The sequence below is a fragment of the Mauremys reevesii genome, linkage group 24 (genome assembly GCF_016161935.1).
Source record: "Mauremys reevesii isolate NIE-2019 linkage group 24, ASM1616193v1, whole genome shotgun sequence".
NCBI lineage: Eukaryota > Metazoa > Chordata > Testudines > Geoemydidae > Mauremys > Mauremys reevesii.
The window spans coordinates 691,500-714,015 of record NC_052646.1 but is presented as its reverse complement, the minus strand read 5'-3'; the positions used below and the strand labels follow the sequence as shown (position 1 = coordinate 714,015).

Sequence of the window (22,516 nt, the reverse complement as noted above, 5' to 3'; positions counted from 1 at the left end):
TCAGCTTCCAGCCCTCCCCCTGCCCCCCAATGAAGGGGCAGCACCCAGGCCCCAGCTGGCTCTCCCTGGCTAGAGCCACAGAGAAGGTGACCGGCATAGAGCGCTACCCCTGGTCCAAACCTGCCCTGCCCAGGGCTGCTCTTCCATCAAGCGGAGGCCTCCTGTGGGGTCAAGACCCTGCCAGGGCAGCCTGTCCCCTCCCCAGACTTCTCCACTCCTGGGAAAATGGCTGGCTGGTCCAGCTGCCCAAGTGCGTGGGGCCTTTGTGGGGTGGTGGGTTGAGCAGTGGGCTCTTGGGAACAAGGCTGTTGTAATTAGTTAATTAACTGGCTGGGCTTTGCAGGGGGCTGTGGAGTCAGGCTGTGCCTGACGCTATCGGTTATTTGGATCTAGAGTCACAAATGCTTCCTGAGCAGGGCGGAGGGGAGGGGACTGGAGTGACTCTGAAGGGATGACCCGAGTTAGGCCATGGATGACCCTGACCATCTCTCACTGCGCCCCCACCGAGCTGTGCTGCGTTTCCAGGCCTCTGGCGGCTGCAGCCCCACTGGGACAAACGTAGCCGGCAGCAAGGAACGAAAATCAAACAGCCTCATCCAGGGCCGTGCAGTGTGTTTTTGACTCCAGGTCCCCGGAGCGGCCTGGCTGAAGGCAGCCGTGCTCTGCTCCTCTCCCCTTCCCCAGCCTTGGACTGAGCTGGCGACTCCTGCCATGACCTCAAAACCCTGCTCCATGAGGCAGCTCCCAGGCCAACTCCACCTGCGTGTGCCAGAGCCAGGACTGTCCTGGGAGCAGAGATGTGAGCACCTCAGCCGTGAATGTATTTATCCCTCCCCAGCTGTGCTGTTACCCCATTGCAGAGATGGGAACCGAGGCCCAGACAGGCTGAGCGCCTGTGGCAGAGCAGGGATTGAACCTGGGTATCGGATACCCTAAGCGCTGGGCTATCTGTCCCCTCCAGGGTCCCTCCTAGCCAGGCGCTTGGATGGGTCCCACCTGACAATGCACCATTATGCAATCAACTGCTCCATATGGAGAGCCAGAGTCTGCAGCAGAGCCAATACCGAGCCCAGCTACCTGGCTGTCGACACAAAACGGTCCCTTCACACTCACAGGCAGCAAACCCCTTGCCCACGCAGCTGGGGAACCCCAGGAACCCTGGTTCCAAACCAGGCCGTCTGTTGGTGGCCTGTGGCTGGCTGCTGGTCCGACCAGTGCAGGCTGCAGTGAGTCAGGTGAGAGACTGGTACATCCGGAGCCTAATTACCACCCGCTGGAGACAGGCAGAGATGCAACATCCGGGCCGATGTGCAGGCATCACCCCAAGCCCAGCTGATGCCCAGAACTGGAGCTGACGCACTGGCGCTGACCCTGCCGAAGTCACAGGATGCTCGCCAGTGTCCCGGGCAAGGAGGGACACAGCCCCCAAGCACCTGCAAGGTCCAGGCATGGCAGCCCAGCTCCTCTCTGCCCACCTGGGAATGGGAACGGAACCCTCCAGCAGCCTAGGCCGGAGCCTTCGCAAGCCCTTGGGCTGGCCTCCTGTGGCAACTAGCCCCCTTCCCAAAGAAGCAGCCCCAGGAGGTGGAGTTAGGCTGGAGACAAACTACAGGCCCATCAGCCCAAAGCAACAGCTTCAACCGCGCTCTGGCGGCTGGGCACAATCGAGCAGGAAATGCCTTTGAATTCTCATAACAGGTGCTGCCCGCCCTGTCCCCCCCCCATCTCTGCCATCTGGTTAACACACTGGCCCTGCCACAACCCTGCTGTTCCACTCCAACAACCAACTCCACCTCCTTGGGAGGGGCAGACCAGCTCCTGCACCCTGCCCTGCTCATTCTGTGGCGTCACAGCGCAGTGCCAGGGAAGCTGCTGTGACGCCATCACGGAACGAATGGGGCACAGGGGGCAGCCCGGCCCACGCAGAGCAGCAGCCGCCAGTGGGACTGGGAAATGGCTGGGCGGGATCCATGGATCAGCAGCCCCGGGCAGCTGGGACCAGGGAATGAGCAGCAGTGACACCAGGCCCAGCCCCTGGCTCCCAACTTCCATTCAGGGAACCCATCGAGCTACTTTTGTGGCTCTCACTCTAGCCACTTTGCAGCCAGGGCTGCGGCTCCCAGCCCGGGAGGTAGGTGAGTCAGGCTCCACCTCCCCCACTTTGCAGACAGGCTGGGAAACTTGGGAAAGGGGCAGTGAGTCACCCCAGGCTGCATAGGAACTGAACCCAGGAGTCCTGGCTCTCTGGCAGCAATTAAACATGACCTGAGCCATCGGTGCCCCCTGCCCTAGGGACATCATCCTCTCTCTGGACCAGCCTGCACCTGGGGTCATGGGGGACCATTTCCCCGCATCCCAAAGCCCAGGACCACAGGGTTCCCCGCTGCTCCCCTCTGCCCCATGGGGGCGGATCTGAGGGTGATGGGGCGGGGGCTGGGCTGGCAATATCTGGGGGCACCCAGAGAGGGCTGTTATGGGTAGCAGTGATTTTGGGAGGTAGGCAAGGATTGGGGGAATATCTGGAAGTGTCAGGGGATGGAAGTACAGGGGGTATAAGTGGGGGGCACTGAGGTGGTAATGCCCTGGGGGAGCGACTGCAGATGGTGCTGCTGGGGGTGACAGCGGGGAGGGGGGTTGCTGGGCATGGGTGAGATAGCAGGGGTGTTTATGGGCAATGGGGGCAGCGGAGGAGTGACGGGGCTGGGGGATTGTTGGGGCGTTATACTGAGTGGGACTGGGGGGTGCTGAGGGGTGGCACTGTATTGGGGGTGACATGGGGGTGTTCAGAGGGGCTGGGGTGCTATGGTGTCATACTGAGGTGAGCTGGGGGTGCTGTGGGGTGACACAGGAGTGTGGGGATACTGAAGGGGGTGCTGGGGGTGGCACGGGATACTGAGGGGGCACTGGGGTGACACGGGGCGTGGGGATACCAAGGGCGGCGCTGGGGTGACACAGGGGCTGTGGGGTGACATGTGGCACGGGGGCTGTGGGGTGACACGGGCATGGGGATACGGAGGGGTGTGGGGGCTGTGGCATGATCCAGGGGGCCGGGGGCTGTGGAGACACCGAGGGGTGCGGGGAGGCTCTGGGGTGACCCGGGCGTCCGGGTTGACCCGGGGCTGTGGGATGACACAGGGGTGCAGGGGGCTAGGGGTGACCTGGGTGGCCAGGGGTGACCTGAGGGCTGTGGGGACACCGAGAGGGCACGGGGGTGACACGGGGCACGGGGGCTGTGGGGACACCGAGGGGCTGTGGGGTGACACGGGGCCGGGGACTGACCCGGGGCGGGGGCTGTGGGGTGACCCGAGGGCTGTGGGGACACCGAGGGCGTGGGGGTGGCACGAGGCGCGGGGTGTGGGGTGACCAGGTTTGACCCGGGGCTGTGGGGACACCGAGGGGGCTGTGGGGTGACACGGGGGCCGGGAATGACACGGGGTGGGGGGCTGTGGGGTGACCCGGGTTTGACCCGGGGGCTGTGGGGACACCGAGGGGGCTGTGGGGTGACACGGGGGCCGGGGAATGACACGGGGTGGGGGCTGTGGGGTGACCCGAGGGCTGTGGGGTGACCCGGGTTTGCCCGGGGGGCGGTGGGGACACCGAGGGGGCCGTGGCGGGCGGGGGCCCGGCGGTCCCGGTCCCGGTCCCGGTCCCGCTCCCTGGAGTGTCCGGCCCGGGGAGGTGCCGGGGGCGGGTCCCGGCTGGGCCCGGCCGGGGCGGCCCCAGTCTCGGCTCCCGCCGGCCGCAGCCCAGCATGGACCCGCCGCTGCCGCCGCTGCTCTCGGGGCCTGCATCGCCTGCACCCTCGGCATGTTCGCCGCGGGCCTGTGAGTGCGGCCGGGCCGAGCCGAGCCGAGCCGAGCCGGGCCGGGCCCGCTCCGCTTCCGGGTCCGCGGCTGCGCCGGGCGGGGCGGCGGGTTACGGGGCGTTGCTGGGGGCTGCGCTGGGAAGAGCTGTGGGCTCCAAGAGGCTGGGGGTTGCCGGGGTTACTGGGGGTTGTTGGGGTTACTGGCAGTTGGGGGTTACTGGGGGTTGTGGGTTGCTGGGGGCTGCGCTGGGAGGAGCTGTGGGTTCCAAGAGGCTGGGGTTGCTGGGGTTGTTGAGGTTACTGGCAGTTGGGGTTACTGGGGTTGTGGGTTGCTGGGAGTTACTGGGGTTGGGGATGTTGTGGGTTACTGAGGGTTGGGGTTGCTGGGGTTACTGGGGGTGGGGGTTGCTGGGAAGAGCTGTGGGTTCCAAGAGGCTGGGGGTTGTTGAGGTTACTGGTAGTTGGGGGGTTACTGGGGGTTGTGGGTTATTGAGGGTTGGGGGTTGCTGGGGGCTGCGCTGGGAGGAGCTGTGGGTTCCAAGAGGCTGGGGGTTGCTGGGGCTGGGCTGGGGTGCTATGGATTACTAGGCACTGGGGGGGCTGGGCATCGCTGTGGGTTGGCAGCACAGGTGCCGGCCCCTCTCAGCCCTGTGGACACAGGAACTTGCCCCTGGGGGCTCCCTCCATTCCCAGTGGCTACCCGGCACCCAGCCCTGTGGCATAGGCCGTGACTCGCGTGGGCAGCACCTGGCGTGGCTGGGCCGCTGCAGTTTGACCAGCACCGAGCTGTCAACAGTCACAAGGCTTTTTAAAAGAGTGACTTTGGGACCATTTCTTTGCTGGCCAGGGCTGGGGAGAGGCGGGTTCCATTTGCCAGCATTTCTCTGCAGCCGTGAGGGCTGGGAATTGGTGCCTTGCCGGCGCTAGGAAGTTACCCCGGTTTATCCGTCCCACTGCAGCTGGTTCCTGCAGCCCCGAGTGCGGACGCAGCGCTAGCGGGTGGAGGCGCTGCCAGCGCTGGAGTTATCCCGTCGGGGGGGTGAGCTGGCTGGGGAGGAGGCCCCGTCACAGTAGGGGCCTGGCCCGTCCCTGGGGGTGCACCAGTCACTAGAGCGGTAACACAGCTGGGCGCTGCCCCAGGGCAACGCTGGGTCCAGAGCCGGCCCCACCAGTCCTGTAACCATCTGACATCAAGGCTGAAAAACAGCAAATGGCAGCACTGCTTCTGAGTGCCACCCTGGACGCAGCCACTGCGGCTATGCCCTCTCAGACTTGGGGGGTTGGGGCCTCTCAGACTTGGGGGGATGGGAGGCATCTCTCACATGTCTTATCCCTAGGACTGACCTGCGCCAGATGTTTCGGACACAGAGCGTGGAGAATATCCAGTTCCTGCCCTTCCTTACCACCGATATAAAGTATGTCCAGCCCCCGCTGACATGAGGGGACAGGGGGGGCGCAGGCCGGAGGGTCATGTGGTTGGTGGAGTTGGGGCTTAAGTGGAGGGGGGCTTGGACAACAGCTGGGCAGGGCACATGCTCCAGCGGCTCGTACAGTGGGGGGAGCACATGCTCTGGGAGGTTCACCTGTGGGGACGTGCTCCGGTGCTGGAGGGGCTCCCTACCCCACAGGCAGCAGCGCCGGTGACCACCCAGCCTGGTCTCCCCTTGCAGCAACCTGAGCTGGCTGAGCTACGGGTGCCTGAAGCAGGACTGGACGCTGATTACTGTGAACACCATCGGGGCGGCACTGCAGACCCTTTACATCCTGGTGTACTTATACTTCAGCCCCGAGAAGGTGGGTGGAGAGCAAGTCCCTCCCGCCTGCCAGGCTCGCTGGGGAGGGCTCCAGGGGGCTGGCGTGGGTGGGAGGTGCCGGGGAACGGGCGGGCTCGGAGGGATTCCTGTGAAAGGGAGGAGTTGGCATGGGAGGTGCCTGGGGCGGGGTCCAGCAGTGACATTTCTTGGGAGTGGGTTTCCTGTGCCTTCGTGTGATTGGCCCTGACTGCCCTCTTCCCTCCCCCAGCGCCGGGTTCTGCTGCAGAGCACGGCCCTGCTGGGGGTGCTGATCCTCGGCTACTGCTACTTCAACCTCCTGATCCCCGATGTGGCCGTGCGCCTGGCCCGCCTGGGGCTCTTCTGCAGCGTCTTCACCATCAGCATGTACCTCTCGCCCCTGGCTGACCTGGTGCGTGTGGCTCCCTCGGGGGGCGCTGGCCTGGGGCATGGGCTGCCTCACTGCCCCTGGGGGGCGTTCTGCTGGTTCGGGGCAGAGCAGCGCATGCTGGGGCCTTTGGGCTCCTGCAGGTGAGGTGCAGGGCCCCTCAGCTTGGAGGCCTTGGAGTGGGGAGCCCAGGGGAGAACCTGGCAGGTCACTCAGCTCTGGTTCTTCCTTGACCCCACAGCCTCGCAGGAGACAGCTGTTACTCTGGGAGGGGCCCTGGCTGGGGTCTCCCCTCAGTGCCCTGAGCTTAGCCCCTGCTGTGTCCCCTACAGGCCAAGATCGTCCGGACCAGGTCGACCCGGTGCCTGTCCTTCCCGCTGACTGTGGCCACCTTCCTGGCCTCAGCCAGCTGGACACTGTATGGCTTCCAGCTCAGCGACCTCTACATCATGGTGAGTGCGGTTTGGCGGGGTGGGGCACCCCGCCGTTCACTGCCACGTGGGAGGGCTGCCCTGGGAATCTCGGGGTGCAGGCCCAGACCCCCAGCGAGCATTGGGCACTGTTCCCGAGCCATCCTGCAGAGCCCCCTGCACTGCCCCGTGACCCGCGCTCAGGGCGATGGAGACTGATTTGAATTAATTGGCTGGCAGGCAGCCGAAACAGCTTTCCCATGACACGTGGCTGACGGAGCAGCTTGGGTGGGGGAGGAGGGGGCACGAGGGACAGTAAAACTGCTGCAAGATTCATAGCTCTCCTCTCTCTGTGCCTCCCACCCCCGTTCCCTTCCCACTCAGGTCCCTAACATCCCCGGGATAGTCACCAGCATCCTGCGGTTCTGGTTATTCTGGCAGTTCCCTCCGGACCATGAGAAGCTTTACAAGCCCCTGCAGGCCTGAGACCTGGAACCTGCTGTCTCCGCCGTCCTGGGGCAGGAAGGAGCCTCACTGAGCCCTTGAGGTGGGGAGCCGGCGGCAGGTGCAGACCCAGCTCCTCAGCCCAAATGATTTCCCTCCCCCCAGTATGTTCACTGACCAATTAAGAGAGAAGGAGCCAATGCTCACACTGTGATTCTACCACCCTTGCCCCTGCCAGCCGCCCCTTAGGCCTGCCTTAGCCAAAGAGCCTACATGGGTACTGCCCCCTGCCTGGGGCTCTGCTGATCCTGGGGGGCTCTGAGGAGCCATGGCTGCCTTCCCAGCTGCCCCTTGCCACAAGGGATGGCTCCCCTGCCCCCCCCAGCTCTCCTCTACCTCCAGCCATTTTCATTTTTCATTAGTTTGCTTGATTGGGAATAGTGCCTTTGACACTGCAGCAGTGCCCCTGCCTCCCCCATGCACCTGGCCAGCTCTGGGGACCCTCTTCCTCCCTGCTGTGCTCAGCCATTCCAGGGGGGCTGTGGTGGGAGCCAAGTGCGGTGCTGGGGGGCTGCCCTCTGCTCTGTTGGGTGCCTTGGTTTGTATTGCGGTTTTGTAGAAGCATAAGTGCCTTTTAATAAATCAAAGCCAGAGTGTGGTGCCTGTTTCCTCAGCTCTGGGCACTTCTAGGCACGGAGAGCAGGCCAGGGCTGTGGAGGGCCTGCACCCCCTGGTGCCCCCCAAAACTTGGTGGGTACATGGGAGGATACAACCAACAGCCCAGGCACACTCAAACCCCCAGCTCTGGTGCCATTACTGGGAACTGGGCCCCCCTCCCAGCTCAGTTTAAGGCAGAGGAGAAAGAGCAAGGGGGGGGGGCTACCCTATGGCCTGACCCTGCAAGCCCCTCCCCAAGTCAATGGGTGCCCTGTCCGGGAAGCCCTGGAGGGTCACATGGGACATCGTGTCCAAACACGTGGGCGCCTGGGAAACAGCCTGCTCCTACTTGGGGCTGAAGGGACAGCCACGTTTGGATCAACCTGCTCCAAAGAGCAGCTCCCCTTCCCCTCCAGCCTGTGCTAACGGGGCTGTTCTGATCCTGGCTGTGCCCCCAGGGAGCCGAGAGGATGGGGTGGCTGCTGGCAGATCCGACTCCTGTTACCTGGCAACACGCAAGATGTACAGGATCATCCTGGCGAGGGCAGCTCTCTGCCCTGGGCTGGGGCTCGACGGGGTGGCCTGCTGCTGGGAGTCCCCATCAGGCTCCATCAAGCCCCCTCCCTCCCTCAGTCTCCACCCTGCAGGGCCCCAGCCAGGGTCACACTGGGAGCTGGGGAGTGTCCCTCAGCTGAGCCAGCTGCTCAAGGCAGGCGCTGCCAGGCCACGCACGGACGAGACTGCAACGAACTGCCTGTCCCGCCTTCCTTGCTGCCACGGTTGCTCAGGAAGCAGCTAATTAGTTGCTCCTGCTAATTAGCCCCATTCCTGCCTTTGATATCAACTGCTCCTTTCGCAGAAGGATGCGCAGCCAATAATTAAGAACAAGAAAGTCCTTTGGCTGGTATGCAAGGAACCCAGGGAGTCTGCCAGGGAGGCAGGCCCCAGCGTGTGTCACACAGGCAGCAGCCCCACCCCTCTGGCTGTGGGGAGCCACATGGGCCCTTTAGGGCCTGTGCCAGCCAGGGAGAAAGCCCATGGCTGGGGCTGTTGGGCTACTCAGGAGCAAGAGATTCCCTGAAGGAAGCAGCCTCCCCCTTTGCCTTCTGGAGTGCAGGGGGCTGTACAAAACCCCACTGAACTTGCTCATCATCTTCAATCAGCCTGTGAAAGTCTCCGGGCCATGGAAGCAAGGTTCTCGCTAGCACCGCCCGGCCCACCCCACCCTGGAAATGACAGCTCCTCCCACTCCCACATCCCCAGGCCAGCAGCGTCACCCAGCGCCCAGACAGCATGCTGGAGCCTGAGCTGGGGGGGCTGCAGCCTTGGCATTCGGTCTGATCGACAGCCCCCCACAGCCCTGATTTAATGCCCACGGACTGCTGAGAGCCAGGGAGGGGCCCCTAGGGAGAGGGGAAGGTACAGGAGTCTCTGCAGCTTCCCGCTACGAGTAACCAGGGGAGTCAGTGTGCGGGGTGTAGGGAGCTTGGGCTCAGACAGTCGCCTGGGGGTGGCTAGCCCAAGCAGTGCCACCCTCAGGGGACTGAAGGAGACAGTACAGGATTACCCACCTCCCTCGGACAGTGCTCAGGTCCTTGCTTGTACCCTGCATCTGACACAGAGCAGCACAGTGCTCCGTGCCGCTGACTCAGAGGGAAGAGCACCCGTCAGTGAGTCACCGCCAGCAAGGAACCCAGGGAGTGACGTGGGTGATTCCTGGGACTCTCATCCAAACCTTGGCCCTGTCTGCTTGTGAGAACAGCTAGGTACTGCACCGGGGGCCTGGCTGCAGGAGTGAAGGGAGTCCCCGAGCAGCAAGCTGCGGCACTGACTGCCTCTAATGACCATCACCATGGAGTCCCCACCCCACTCATGCACCCAGCGCCACGTGTCACCTGCCCTGTTCTCCTGAGCAGCTGGACTAGCCCCTGCCGCAGCAGGCACCCACCCAGAGCCCACCTGCGATGGCCCTTCCCCAGGCTACCAGCAAGGCTCAGCTACACAAACTGATTCTTTATTGTGCTAATCCAAGCGAGGTGAGCGGCCCAGCTCCCTGGGGTGCAGCCTCCCCACCCCGCAGGTCAGAACTTCAGCCCTCGCCGGCTCAGGTCCGCCCGGGCCTCTCTGATCTGCTCCTGAAGCTCCTTTGCCGCAGCCTCACAGTCATTGAACGTAGCCAGGCGGTAGCCAATGGTCGCCAGGGAGTAGCAGCCGAAAGCCACCAGCAGGTACACGGGGAAAGGCCAGAGCACCTGCTGGCAGGGCAGAGGGAGGTGGAGGCCCAGGGGGTCTAAGGCCAGGGTGGCCCAGGCAGTGCCCAGCAGGGCCAGTCCGCACAGCCACTGCACCAGCTTGGTCATGGTGCGCGCAGCCGAGTCTCTGGGCGCAGGATGGGCTGCAAGAGAGGCGCAGAGAGCAGGTGAGCAACAGCGCATGGGGGGCCCCCAATACCTGCCGCAGCCCTGCCAGGCCTTGATACACCCCCCCAATACACCCCAGCCCTGCTGGGCCCCAATACACCCCCCCGACCCAATACCTGCCCACCCCTGCAGGGCCCTGATACCCCCCCACTAGCCTCCCCAGCACCTGATACCCCCCTGCCCTGCCAGGCCCCGATACACCCCCCCAATACACCCCAGCCCTGCTGGGCCCCAATACACCCCACCCCAATACCTGCCCGGCCCCAATACCCCCCACAGCTCTGCCGGTCTCCAATACACGCCCCCGACCCAATACCTGCCCACCTGCAGGGCCCTGATACCCCCCCACTCGCCTCCCCAGCACCTGATACCCCCCCAGCCCCGCTGGGCCCCGAGACCCCGCCCCACTGGGCCCCCAGCTCTGCCGGGCCCCGAGACCCCCCCCTCTCACCGGCCTCCCCGCTCAGCTGCCAGCGGCCTCTCCCGTCGCGGAGCTGACGTCACTCTCAGGCGCCGCGGCACGTGGGCGGCGTGCTCGGCCCGCGGCCTTCTGGGAGTTGGAGTTCGGGAGCCTGAGCCGCCAGGGCGGGGCTGCCCCGTACGGGCTCCCCCAGTGACCCCCGGGAGTGGGAGCCCCCCTCGCCCCCCCACTGGGAGCCCCCTGCCCTGCCTGGCTCCACCTCGTGCACTGGGTGCCCCCGCACTGGGCTGCGCCCCTGGGACTGGGGCCCCCCTCCCCCCCCGGGGCTGGGGCCCCCCTCGGGTCGGGTCGGGTCGGGGCCCCACCGGGTGCCTGTTTGCAAGGAGCTCCGCGCGGGGACGCCGTGTTCCTGGGAGCCCCACACCGGCACGTGCTTCTGAAGCTTGGCCGATGCTGCTGGGTGAGCCCGCGAGGGGCTCGCGGGGGGCACCTGCCGCGGGGGGCGTAGCCGACACTGGGGCGCCCCAGGCCGGCCAGCAGGCTGCACAGACAATGGTCTGAGCAAGGAGGCGGAAGCAGCTTGGGCATGTAAAAAAAAGAAATGTATTTCTAGACAAGGCCTTGGATGGTACCACTTGCGGGAGGGCAGAAGAGAGCAGGACCGGGGTGACATATAAGAAAACCATGGAGAAAGATGACGCTGCCATGGAAACCGACTACAAGAGAATTACAGAATTGGTCTGAAATCAACAAGCTGAAATTCAATAAAGCCAATGCCAAGTGCTTCACTTAGGAAGGGAAATTAAAATGCCCAACTACAAAATGGGGACTAATTGGCTAGGAGGCTGTACTGCTGCAAAGGATCTGGGGGTTAGAACGGGTCACAGATTGAAGGTGAGTCAACAATGTGAAGCAGTTGCAAAAAGGCTGCTCCTATTCTGGGCGGCATTAACAGGAGGTAATTGTCCTGCTCTGCTCAGCGCTGCCAAGGTCTCAGCTGGAGAACTGGGTCCAGTTCTGAGCACCACACTTCAGGAGAGATGGGGACAAATTGGAGAGAGTCCTGTGAGGTGCAACAAACCCAATCAAAGGTTTAAAAAACCGGACCTAGGACAGAGGAAAGGTTAAAAAACGGGGCATGTTCAGTCTTGGGGAAAGACGACGGAGGGGAGGGACCTGAGAACAGCCTTCATGTATGTTAAGGCAGGAGTTCTCAAACTGGGGGGCATAACCCCAAGGTGGTTACATGGGGGTTGCCAGCTGTCAGCTCCGTGTGGCTGAGAGCCCCAAGCCTCCATTCAATTAAATTGCCCCTCCTCCCGTTTTGAATTTATAATGGGGGGGTCACACTCAGAGTTTTGCTGTGTGAAAGGGGTCACCCATAAAAAAAGTTTGAAAACCCCTGTGTTAAGGGCTCTTTAAAAAGGGCTGGGAGTGGGTGATGGGATGGATCATTTGATGATTCCCTGTCTCTGGGGCATCTGGCATTGGCCACTGTGGGAAGACAGGATACTTAGCTAGATGGACCCTTGGTCTGCCCCAGTCAGGGGCGGCTCTAGAGCCCAGCGGGGCAAGCACCCGCCTGGGGCGGCCCTTTCCCAGGGGGGCGGCACGCTGGGCCGGTGGACCTGCCGCAGTCATGTCTGCGGGAGGTCCACCGGAGCCCCGGACGACCGGACCTGCCGCAGGCACGACTGCGGACGGTTCGCTGGTCCCGCGGCTCGGCTGGACCTCCCGCAGGCATGACTGCGGCAGCTCAACCGGAGCCGCCGGATCAGCGAACCGTCCGCAGCTGCGGGAGGTCCAGCTGAGCCGCGCGACCAGCGGACCCTTCGCAGTCATGCCCGCGGCAGGTCCGCTGCTCCCGCGGCTCGGGGGCGCCTCCCGGGCATGATTGCTTGGGGCGGCCAAATTTGTAGAGCCGCCCCTGGCCCCAGTATGGCCATTCTTATGTTCTTATCAATTGTTCTCCACATCCACTGAAGGTAGGACAAGCAATGATGGGCTTAATCCACAGCAAGGGAGATTTAGGTTCGCTAGGAAAATCTTCCTAACTCTCAGGGGAGTTAAACTCTGGAACAGGCGTCCGAGGGGGGTTATGCAATCCCTGTGAGCGGGTGGGGCAGGGTTAGAAACAGGTTGGACAAACCCCTGTCAGGGATGGTCTAAGTTGCCTTGGTCCTGCCTCAGTGCAGGGAACTGGACTTGATGACTTTGTGAGGTCCCTTCCAGCCCCACATATCTATGGGTCTATGAAAAGAGCAAGAAATGTGGAAACACTGAGTTGTGTCATGGACCATCTAATCTAATAATTCCCCCACCCCTGGAACTGGGTGCCCAGCCTTGCGCCCCGCCCCCCAAGTGTCCCTCCCTACCCCTCCACCCTGGAACTGGGTGGCCCACACTGGACCCTCCTGCCTCACACTGCCCTCCTGTCCCCAGGCACTGGGTGACCCATCCTGCCCCCCAGGTCCCCAATGCAGTACTGGATTCCCTTGCAAGTGCCAGGTTTATAGCCTCGGCATCCCAAGCTCAGGATCCACCAGCCCTGCATAGGGGCTGCCTGGCTCCTTGGCACTACAGAGGGTTAGTGGAGCTGGTGGAGCTGCCTGGCGCTGGCTGTGCAGGGGTGCCTAGATCCCTCCTTGCCCACCTCTCCCTGGGAAGCGAAGCTGGGCCCCGGTCACGGGGCACTGGGAACGGGTAGCTTGTGCGTTCTCACTGACACACAGGGCAGGGTGACGCACAGGAAGGTCTGGGAGCCAAGGGCAGCAGCCGCCGCCATCCCAACAGCAGGAACTTCAGGGAGAGGGAGAGCTGGTCATGGGGTGCAGAGCTCCACAGCTCCTGCCCCTGCACAGACCTCATGGGGGCAGCACGGCCCCCACCAGAGACCCCAGCCCTGAGACCCTTTGGCAGGGATATTGGGGGGATTGCTGCAATGCCCTGCACCTGAGGGCCCCGCCATGCCCAGAGCGCTAGTGATGCCCTGGGTCGCAGTGGTGCCTGTACCTCAGTGGGTTTCAGGGGGGTGGGGACAAAAGGGACCCTTAGCAGGACCCCTAGCCGCCTCCCCATGCCATGTTGCCTGTTTTGCCTGCTTGTTTCCTCGGGCTCCCAGCCAGCCCTAGAGGAAGCAGCCGGATTCCTTGTTTGTCGCGGCTGGGAGCGAAGAGGTAGCAGCAGCAGGAAACATCTGGTTTCCTCCTTGTCCGGTGAGAGCCAGGGATGGAGGGGACAGCGGCCATGGGGCGGGGTGTGTGTGTGCACCTGACCTGGGAGGGAGAGGGCGTCCTGGCAGGCGGAGACCTCACAGGTACAGATGTGAAATGCCCTCGGGGTATGTGGGTCTCACACACACACACCCCACTGCAGCGCAGGGATGGGCCTGGTGCCTCCAGCCCTGCTGGCTCCAAGGGTGGGGCGGCAACCCCCAGGCAGGGGGACTGAGTAGCTCAGGCATCATCCAGGGCAGCAATGGGGGAGGAGGGGAGGGGAGGGCTCCATCAGCTGCAGCCTGGCCCCTCACCTGCCCCCAGGGCATCTCTGCAGGAATGTGCAGCTAATTAGCAGGAGACTCCCCCAGGGAGCCTGAGTAGGACTGAGCCCAGGCTCCCAGGCCAAAGGCAATGTCTCCTCCTGCAGCCTGCGACCCTCCCCTCGCCCCTCTGGCAGGGAGCATGAGCACAGACTCCCCCCCCCCCCCCAATTACTGTGTTCCCTTCTGAGCCCTCCAGCCACAGCCATTCCTGCAGCTCCCCTGCCTGCCTTGTGGGGCCCAGTCAGAGGAGGGGGAATCTCCCAGCGCAGGTAAAGGGACTTCCCCTCCTTGCTGAGGTATTGCTGCAGCATTGAAGCCCCAGTCAGGGTCTGGCCCTGCTGCGCCAGGTGCTGCACACGCAGCCGGAGACAGTCCCTGCCCAGAGAGCTACGGGCACGGCCTAAAGTCCTGCTGGCTCCTGGCTCTATTCCTCCATCCCCCCAAGCGCCCACCCTTTGAGCCACCAGCATCCGGAGATGAGCCTGTTGGCCCTGGGGCAGAGGCTGTAGGTGAAGAGACTGGGGGGCTTGGATGGAACAACTCCCCCCGGCAGGACTGGGCCTAGGGTGACCAGATGAGAGGAAGAAAATATCGGGACACATGGGGGTGGGGGTCGCTGGCGGAGCAAAGCAAAACAGAGTCCTGCGAAATTGCATCCTGACCAAAGATCAGTCGGGACGCGGGACAAACGCCTAAATATCGGGACGAACTGGGCTGCAGCTTGAGTGCGCTGGCCATGCTCAGGGAAGGGACAGAGGCCGAGCAGGGAGCAGAGAGCCAGAGCCACAGCAGGCCTGCCCCATTCTCTCTGTTGCCAGCTGATAGCTGCCTGGGACCTCTGCTACCCCGTCACCAGTCCCTGTGTAGGGGTCAGGTTGCTGATGTCGCCATAACCGCCCTGTTCCAACAGCTCCCCCCAGCCCCGGACCTTGGCCCAGCCTAGGCTTCTGACAAACCAAACACGGGGCAGCGTGTCCCGGAGAGCAGGTCTAGGCAGCCTGGGGCCAGAGAACCTCTGCCCAGGCCTGGCTCTGTGGTCTCTACGCACCAGGCCTCGAACTGCCCCTCCCCTGGCCAGGGGGCTCTGCTGGTGGGCCCAATTCACCCCCGAGATAGGAGAGCAGGGGCCTGCGTCCGTGACACCCCCCAGCGTGGCTCCTGCGCTGGGGCCGGCAGCACCCACTGGGCCTAGACTGGAGTCCCTGCCCCCTCTCCCAGGCACCATGGCCCCAGCCCAGGCAGGGAGAGGGAGCGCTGGATCTCTGCTCTCTTCCTCCTCAGCTTCGATGCCAAGCAAGAAGCCTGAGAGTAGGGGAAGTGAGCCAATCCCCAAGGGAGCTGCAGAGAGGCGCAAGGCCCCTGGCTGAGCTGTGTAGCTTTGGTGGGGCAGGGAGGGTCAGCTCCAGCCAGGCAGGGACACCCCTGCTACCTGGAGAGGCCAGGAACCAGGTGGGCTCTGCTGCAACAGCACCATGATCCCAGGGCTCCTGGGCTCAGCCTAGTGTCTGACAGCAGCTTAGGGCCTGGCAGCCTCCTGGACCCACCCTGCACAGGGAGAGGCTCCCATCTGCCCCTGTGGGCCAGGGATATGGCAGGGCTGGGGAATGTGCTGGGAGGAAGTGGGTGGGAAGGTGCCTTTGTTCTCCTGCCAAGTGCTGGCACAGGAGCCTGAGTAAATGCTTTGCCTCTTGAAAGCTGGCATAGCAGCATCTTGTGGACCCGGCCCAGCAGCTGGAGCAAAGCGGGACCAGGGACAGTGAGCGACAAGCTCCTGAACAGGGCGGGTGCCTGGCCAGGGCAGGGAGATGGGGGTTGGTCCCTCCTAGCCAATGGCCACGCCTCTGCCCCGCCAGAAAGGCTCTGGAGTCGTGGTCCTGTGGCCCTGGAGGGACCCCAGCTCCTGTCGCCTGATAAACGCAGAGGGCAGAGGCTCTGGGGAGCGACAGCTCAGCCCTGAGGGAATGGGCTCTCCAGGCGACTGGGAGCGCTCGGCCCACCCTCTGCCAGCTGCAGCCGTGACCCCCTTGGAGACGCTGCACATACGCACCAGCCTAAACCCCTGCTGGAGCCAGGGCCTGCACCTACCTGCCCGGCCCTGCTGGGCTCTTCCTCGCCTTGCAGGTCTAGACAGACACCGTCAGCACATTCCCACTCCCTGTAGCTGGGCAAAGGGGGGCTGCCAGGCTCCCCTCCCCCCACTGAGTCACAGCCTGTCTGGGCTGTCCCAGGCAGGCAGACAGACCCTTTGTTCAGCAGGCCTGGTTTAGTCAGACCCCCCCTCGCCCCCTCTGACTCCAAGGGGAGAGGCAGGTTCAGCCTTACGCTGCCCTTTGCAAAGAACCTGACTTGCAGGAGGCCGCCCACCGGCCGCTCCCATCCCAGCCCCTCTGGCACAGCCCGTTAATCCCGCCAGCCCCCCCAGGAGCAGCGTGAGCGCCTGTGATCACTGCAGGTGGGGTAGCAGACACAGGTGCAGCCAAGGCCTGGGGCCACACACTGAGTCAGCAGCAGCCTGCAGGGCTCAGCTGTTCCCAGCTCCCCTCAGGCACAGTAAGTGTGATTTGGCTCCCGTCTGGGAAATGGTTTCAATGCAGTTTATGGTAGAGCATCTCTGCTACACCCCTAGGGTGACCCTACAGCCCATTCTGGCTGGGACAGTCCCTTCTTTAAGCCTGTCTTAGCCATCCTGACTTTTCTGGCAAAATGGGCATTTGTCCCGTTTGCTCTTGCCAACTTGATCAGTTGTCAAAGACAAACGGGACAAATGCCCACATTTGTCAAAAAAGTGGGGTGTGGCGGAACACGTGGGGTGGGGGGGAGGGAGCAAATCCAGCCCTGCCCAGGGAGGAGGCAGCACTTGAGTGACTCCGCAGAGACGCCAGCCCCAGCCTCACACAGTAGGCAAGCAGGGCTCAGGCAATCGGCTCAGGCCAGCCCCGTGTGGGGAGAGGATCTCCGGCCAGCCCCCCGTGGTGACCAATTTCCCCTTTGGGAGATATGCTCGCCCTGTACACACGCTTTGCAGAGGCTGGTAACAAGGAAGAGAGGTGTCCCTAGAAGAGAACTGGAGAGGGGAGGGGGCTAGGACTGCCAGTGGGTTTGGCAGCAGATGGCTCCGGGTGCTGATGGGATCCTAAACATCACAAGCTTGGAGCCAGAGAGAGGGCAGCCCATCCTTGCTCCTGGGGAGGCGCTGGCTCTTGGGAAAGTCCCACTCATAAGGACTCCATCACCCAGGGCCCCTGCCTGCCTCCCAGGTAGGAGTGCTAGGTCTGTTACAGAACAAACAGAGCAGGCACTGGATTCCCCCGGAATGTGATTAATTGCAGCCGAGAGGCAGTGCCCTCCGCTGACCCCTCTCCTCCTGTGGAATGAGCTGTTCCCTGGGGGCTAGAGGATTCATGGGGGGCAGGCAGAGCAGCCTGGGGTTTGCAGGGCGACAGAAGGCGGCGCCACCCAGCGGCCTTGGCCGGTGCTGCCCATGTGTTCAACCACCATGTTTTCTGTCTCATCTCCTGAGCATGCAGAATCATTGCCAATACCACAGTGCCTCCTGCTGGACACTGCTGGGTCTTGCACAGGATGAAGCCACCACACACAGCCATCTGTGTAGAGTGGCTCTGCTGCCCGTAGGGCACAAAGACAGACCTCGCCCTGTCACCCGCCGGCCGGCACTCCGCCCTGGCGTGAACATGCAGGGAGCTGGGCCCTGGGCAAGGGGAGCAGGCGTGCTCACAGCCAGCGAGGCCAAGGAACCCACAGGAGCTGCTGACCAGAGGTTACAAAGAGCGTTTTATTGGGTGTCCCAGAGTCCTGGGCAGGCTGGATGGGAGGGGCCATGGGGGCATCAATTCCTCTTCTTGCCTTTGCCAATGGCCTTGGCGGGCGCCACCATGGGTGCTGCAGACTGGTAGAGCGTGGAGGAAATCTTGTTGATGTAGTAGAGGCCAATCATGGAGAAGATGAAGCTGGGAGGAGAGAGGAGGACAGGCCAGTCAGCACCATCCCTTGCCCATACCTGCTCCCCACATGAGCTCTCTCTAATAGCTGGAGCTTGGCTCCAGGCCCAGAGACCAGGCTGGGGGCGGCTTACCCCTCCTCCAGCTACTGCAGGGTACTGCCCCCTTCCTCTGAAGCAGCTGGCACTGGCCTGGTGGAGACAATCTTGGACATGATGGACCAGGAGTCAGAGCCAGACATGCAATTCTGTGCTTTGTTACCAGCCGGGGAACGACCCTGCCATCCCTGCGACCCCTTGCCTGGCACAGTGGCAGCCCCACCAGCCCCATGCCCAGCCAGGAAGCAATCCTGCTGGCCCCACATCCCTCGCCCGGTACAGGGTCAGCACTGCCAGCTGGGGAAAGGAGCTCTGTAAGGCCCAGCAGGTCTCTTCAGCCCTGATGGCACCTTCTTAGAGCAGGGGCTGGATGTTAGTGCTCCCCAGGGTAATGTCCTCCCCCCACTCTGAGACCTGAGGGGACCCGTTCCCTGCTACCACACCGGGATGGGCTTTCTACGTACCAGGTGGTCACACACACTCTGTGGATGAGGCCTGATGCAAAGAGAGCGAGTAAGAGACAGACGAGGACTGGAGAAGAGAGAAGGGGAGAAATTGAGTGGCAGTGAGTGTCTGCCCTGGGCATACTGCATTGGCAAGCCAGCCTCCCCCAAGGAGGGGAGCAGCACGTGGGAACCCCAGAGCAGGGTTAGGGTCCCAATGGGAGTGCAGTGTTGGGAGGATTTTCCCAGGGCAGGGCAGGGGTCCCAAAGGGGGCAGGGGGAAGTGTGTCTGCTCAGTGCGGCACTGGACTCTCAGCAGGGCGGCTCTTTGCAGATCCAGGGTCTCAGGAATAATCAGACCCCTGCCCACTCCCCAATCCCCTTGGGTCTTGCTGTTTCTTTTAATTACCTGGGAGCTACAAATGTGATCCCTATCCCCCTCCCCCAGGCATGGCTGGGCACTTACTCTCTGGGAATATTTTGGCTTGGAACCCTTTGCCGAAGACCAAACTCTCCAGGTTGTTGAATGCCTGGAGCCAGAGTTAAGGAAAGGAAGGAAGGGAGGCAGCTGCCACTGGGGAGACAGCTCAGGTTCCCCCCCCCACCCCAACGCCCCAAAGGATACGGTGAGGGAGAAGATGAAGAGGGCGGATCCCAGCAGCCCGCCCTGGATGGTCAGCCACTCAGTGGAGGCCAGCTGCTTGCTGTACATCTGCATCCCGGTGAAGAGCAGCAGGGAGAGAAGCGAGGAGAGCGCCAGGGACGTGCCTGTGCCCACGGCTGGGGACAGAGCAAAAACCATGCAATGAGGCGCTGGGCCACTGCCGGGCCCTCCCCAGCAACCTGCGGCCACCCCTGTGGGACTGCTGCAGCTCTGGGCTGGCTCACGCTGCTGTGTGATGGGCCATGCAGCGCCCAGGCACCAGGGTGATGGGCGCCACATGAACTGTGTGCTGTGCAGCAGCCCTGCCCCACGTGCCTGGGGATCCAGGTGCCAGCAGCCCCGTGTGGGGGGGCACTATGGGCACAAAGCCTCGGGGTGGTCCCTGCGCACCTCCCCTGACAGGTCCCCCCAGCCCCAGGCACCTCACCTCCCCCCCCCCTGCCGCCCTGAGGTACCTCTCCCCCACCCACCAGGGCACCCCCAGCCCCCCCACCTGGGGCACCTCACCCCCTGCCCTGCTCCCCAAGGGCACCTCCCCTGGTGGGCACCCCAGCCCCCCCACCTGGGGAACCTCACCCCCTGCCCTGCCCCCCAAGGGCACCTCCCCTGGTGGGCACCCCCAGCCCCCCGGGGGTCCTCCCCCCGACAGCCAGGGCACCCCCAGCCCCCCACCTGGGGCACCTCACCCCCTGTCCCGCTCCCCAAGGGCACCTCCGCTGGTGGGCACCCCAGCCCCCCCACCTGGGGCACCTCACCCCCTGCCCTGCCCCCCGAGGTACCTCTCCCCACCCACCAGGGCACCCGCAGCCCCCCCACCTGGGCACCTCACCCCCTGCCCTGCCCCCCGAGGGCACCTCCCCTGGTGGGCACCCCCAGCCCCCCCACCTGGGCACCTCACCCCCTGCCCCGCTCCCCAAGGGCACCTCCCCTGGTGGGCACCCCAGCCCCACCTGGGGCACCTCACCCCTGCCCTGCCCCCTGCGGGCACCTCCCCTGGTGGGCACCCCAGCCCCCCCACCTGGGGCACCTCACCCCCTGCCCTGCCCCCCGAGGGCCCCTCCCCGGGTGGGCACCCCCAGCCCCCCGGGGGTCCTCCCTCCGACAGCCAGGGCACCCCAGCCCCACCTGGGGCACCTCACCCCCCTGCCCCTCTCCCAAGGCCACCTCCTGGTGGGCACCCCAGCCCCACCTGGGCACCTCACCCCTGCCCTGCCCCCCGAGGGCACCTCCCCTGGTGGGCACCCCCGCCCCCACCTGGGCACCTCACCCCCTGCCCAGCCCCCCGAGGGCACCACCCCTGGTGGGCCCCCCAGCCCCCACCTGGGCACCTCCCCCTGCCCTGCCCCCGAGGGCACCTCCCCTGGTGGGCACCCCAGCCCCCCCACCTGGGGCACCTCACCCCCTGCCCTGCCCCCCGAGGGCACCTCCCCTGGTGGGCACCCCCAGCCCCCCGGGGGTCCTCCCTCCGACAGCCAGGGCACCCGCAGCCCCCCCACCTGGGGCACCTCACCCCCTGCCCCGCTCCCCAAGGCCACCTCCCCTGGTGGGCACCCCAGCCCCCCCACCTGGGCACCTCACCCCCTGCCCTGCCCCCCGAGGGCACCTCCTGGTGGGCACCCCAGCCCCCACCTGGGCACCTCCCCTGCCCTGCCCCCCGAGGGCACCTCCCCTGGTGGGCACCCCAGCCCCCCGGGGGTCCTCCCACCAGGGCACCCCCAGCCCCCCGGGGGTCCTCCCGCCCCACCAGGGCACCCCCATCCCGGGACACCGCCTCCGGTGGACCCCCCCGCCAGGGCACCACGTGCCCCCGGGGCACCGCGCCCCCCACCCCCGTTACCCATGACGCCCCGCGAGGTGCCGCCGCCGACCCGTCCGCGCTGAGACCCAGACACGCCGACCCCGCTTCCTGCGCACGCGCGGCCAACCCGGCGCGGAGAGCCGCACTGCGCACGCGCCAGGCCGAGGCTACTCGGGAAGGGACGCGGCAGTGAGCGAGTGGTGAGTCTTTCGCGCATGCGCAGCCTCTACGGGGTTCGAGCGATCGCCGAGTCCGCCTGGCGGCCGAGAGGAGACGAGAGAACTCGCTTTGCGCTTCCGTGCGCATGCGCATAGCCTTGAAATGCAGCGCCCCTTGGAGGTTGGGCGTAGACATTGCAGTTATCCTATAGCGCCCCCATTCTCCTAGCCTGGCAGGAGCTCCCGCCCCTTCGGCCCTTATGTCCATAGGTGCTGGAACTGGGGGGGGCTGCCGCACCCCCCATGGCTTGAAGGGGTTCCATCATATCCAGGGTTTAGTTTGATTCAATGGCTCTCGGCATCCCCACTGTACAAATTGTTCCAGCCCCATGCTTTGGGGGGGGGGGCTGTGGGGCCTGTGCACTGGGGTGGGACCTGTCTGTGCCCACTGAGGCGCAGTATGGACAGACATAGACCAAGGGGTGGACAGACGGGTGGACACACAGATCTGTCTGCGCTAACCATGGTGGTGGAGGGGGGCACAGCAGTGGGGCTGGGGGCAGAGGGGTTGAGAGCAGCGGGGCTGGGAGCAGAGGGCCTAGGCGCGGCAGATCACATGCCTAGTGCCTCCCATGCTGTGGCCGATGCCCTTGGCACCAAAGTGGTTTTCAAAACTCCCCATCCTCTCCCCTGTCTCCACTTCTCTCCTTTGGGCCCTTTCTCAGGGTCTGGGCGTTAACTGCTGCACTAAGAGGCCCATTAGGGCTCCCTGTTGACTCAGGCCTCACTGTTCTAGCAGTGCCCCTGGGTGCTGGCATCTTCCAGCCCAGATAACTCGGCTATAACATGGAGCTCGTGATGTCTGGACCCCAGAGCGCGCCTCAATTTTTCAATCTTCTCCTTGCCAGGCCTGGGCTGCCAGCCACAGGTCTTTTCTCTTCTGCTCTGGCTCTGCCCAGCCCAGGGCTGGAGAGACACACAGCCCAGCCGCTGCTGGCTGCTTGGCAGCCTCTAGGCCACGTCCACATTGGCAAACTGTGTGTTTAGCTCGTGTCACATTCACAGTGCGGACGGGCAGTGAGTGGGTCGAGATGAAGCCCAGGGCTAGCACCATTTCCCTGGGGAAGACAAGGCTTGTGGAATCAAGAGAGCCGAGGTGGGGAAGGGAATATCTTTTACTGGACCAGAGTCTGTGGGTGAGAGACAAGCTTCCCAGCTCCACAGAGCTCTTCTGCAGGTCTGGGGAACAAAGACGGGCTCCCAGCAAGAGTCCCCGTTGCACCCAACCTCCATGACAGCGGGCACTAACCAGTGGCTGCGCTGGCAGCCGAACTCCCCTCTCTGTTGAGATCCCCAGCAGAGCTGGGCGGATGGGGGAGCCTGGCTCCCAGGCCAGCACTCAGATCATACACCCGGGCAGCGGAGTCTCGGAACATCCAGTGGCAGGGGTGTGGACCGTGGCAGGGAGGGGATTTCACGGGGCCCCAGAGCCCCAAGCAGACTGTGGGGCCAACAGCTCTACAGTTGGGAACGGCCCT

The 22,516-nt window shown here is 64.2% G+C and overlaps 3 protein-coding genes across 7 annotated transcripts; 1 reads left to right on the top strand and 2 right to left on the bottom strand.

Annotated features, from left to right (window-relative positions):
• The first annotated feature begins 3,665 nt into the window (after window positions 1-3,665).
• On the top strand, window positions 3,666-7,473 carry SLC50A1 (solute carrier family 50 member 1). Of its 4 annotated transcripts, none has more exons than XM_039513078.1 (6): window positions 3,666-3,824; window positions 5,143-5,220; window positions 5,476-5,599; window positions 5,828-5,989; window positions 6,298-6,417; window positions 6,760-7,473. In XM_039513078.1, the coding sequence occupies exons 1-6, from the start codon at window positions 3,808-3,810 to the stop codon at window positions 6,859-6,861; spliced, it is 603 nt and encodes a 200-aa protein (XP_039369012.1). In that variant the 5' UTR covers window positions 3,666-3,807; the 3' UTR covers window positions 6,862-7,473. The 4 variants fall into 4 exon arrangements, with proteins under 4 accessions (XP_039369012.1, XP_039369008.1, XP_039369011.1 ...); XM_039513074.1 differs by lacking the exon at window positions 3,666-3,824 and adding an exon at window positions 3,849-3,885; XM_039513077.1 differs by lacking the exon at window positions 3,666-3,824 and adding an exon at window positions 4,378-4,664.
• Window positions 7,474-9,474: 2,001 nt separating this feature from the next.
• On the bottom strand, window positions 9,475-10,471 carry DPM3 (dolichyl-phosphate mannosyltransferase subunit 3, regulatory). The gene is made up of 2 exons (XM_039513080.1): window positions 10,348-10,471; window positions 9,475-9,871 (listed from the first exon to the last, which is right to left on the bottom strand). The coding sequence occupies exon 2, from the start codon at window positions 9,834-9,836 to the stop codon at window positions 9,558-9,560; it is 279 nt and encodes a 92-aa protein (XP_039369014.1). The 5' UTR covers window positions 9,837-9,871; window positions 10,348-10,471; the 3' UTR covers window positions 9,475-9,557.
• Window positions 10,472-17,630: 7,159 nt separating this feature from the next.
• On the bottom strand, window positions 17,631-21,034 carry KRTCAP2 (keratinocyte associated protein 2). Of its 2 annotated transcripts, none has more exons than XM_039512895.1 (5): window positions 20,891-21,034; window positions 18,984-19,138; window positions 18,825-18,888; window positions 18,380-18,446; window positions 17,631-17,826 (listed from the first exon to the last, which is right to left on the bottom strand). In XM_039512895.1, the coding sequence occupies exons 2-5, from the start codon at window positions 19,074-19,076 to the stop codon at window positions 17,706-17,708; spliced, it is 345 nt and encodes a 114-aa protein (XP_039368829.1). In that variant the 5' UTR covers window positions 19,077-19,138; window positions 20,891-21,034; the 3' UTR covers window positions 17,631-17,705. The 2 variants fall into 2 exon arrangements, with proteins under 2 accessions (XP_039368829.1, XP_039368828.1); XM_039512894.1 differs by having other exon boundaries at window positions 20,860-21,015.
• Between the last annotated feature and the right edge of the window lie 1,482 nt (window positions 21,035-22,516).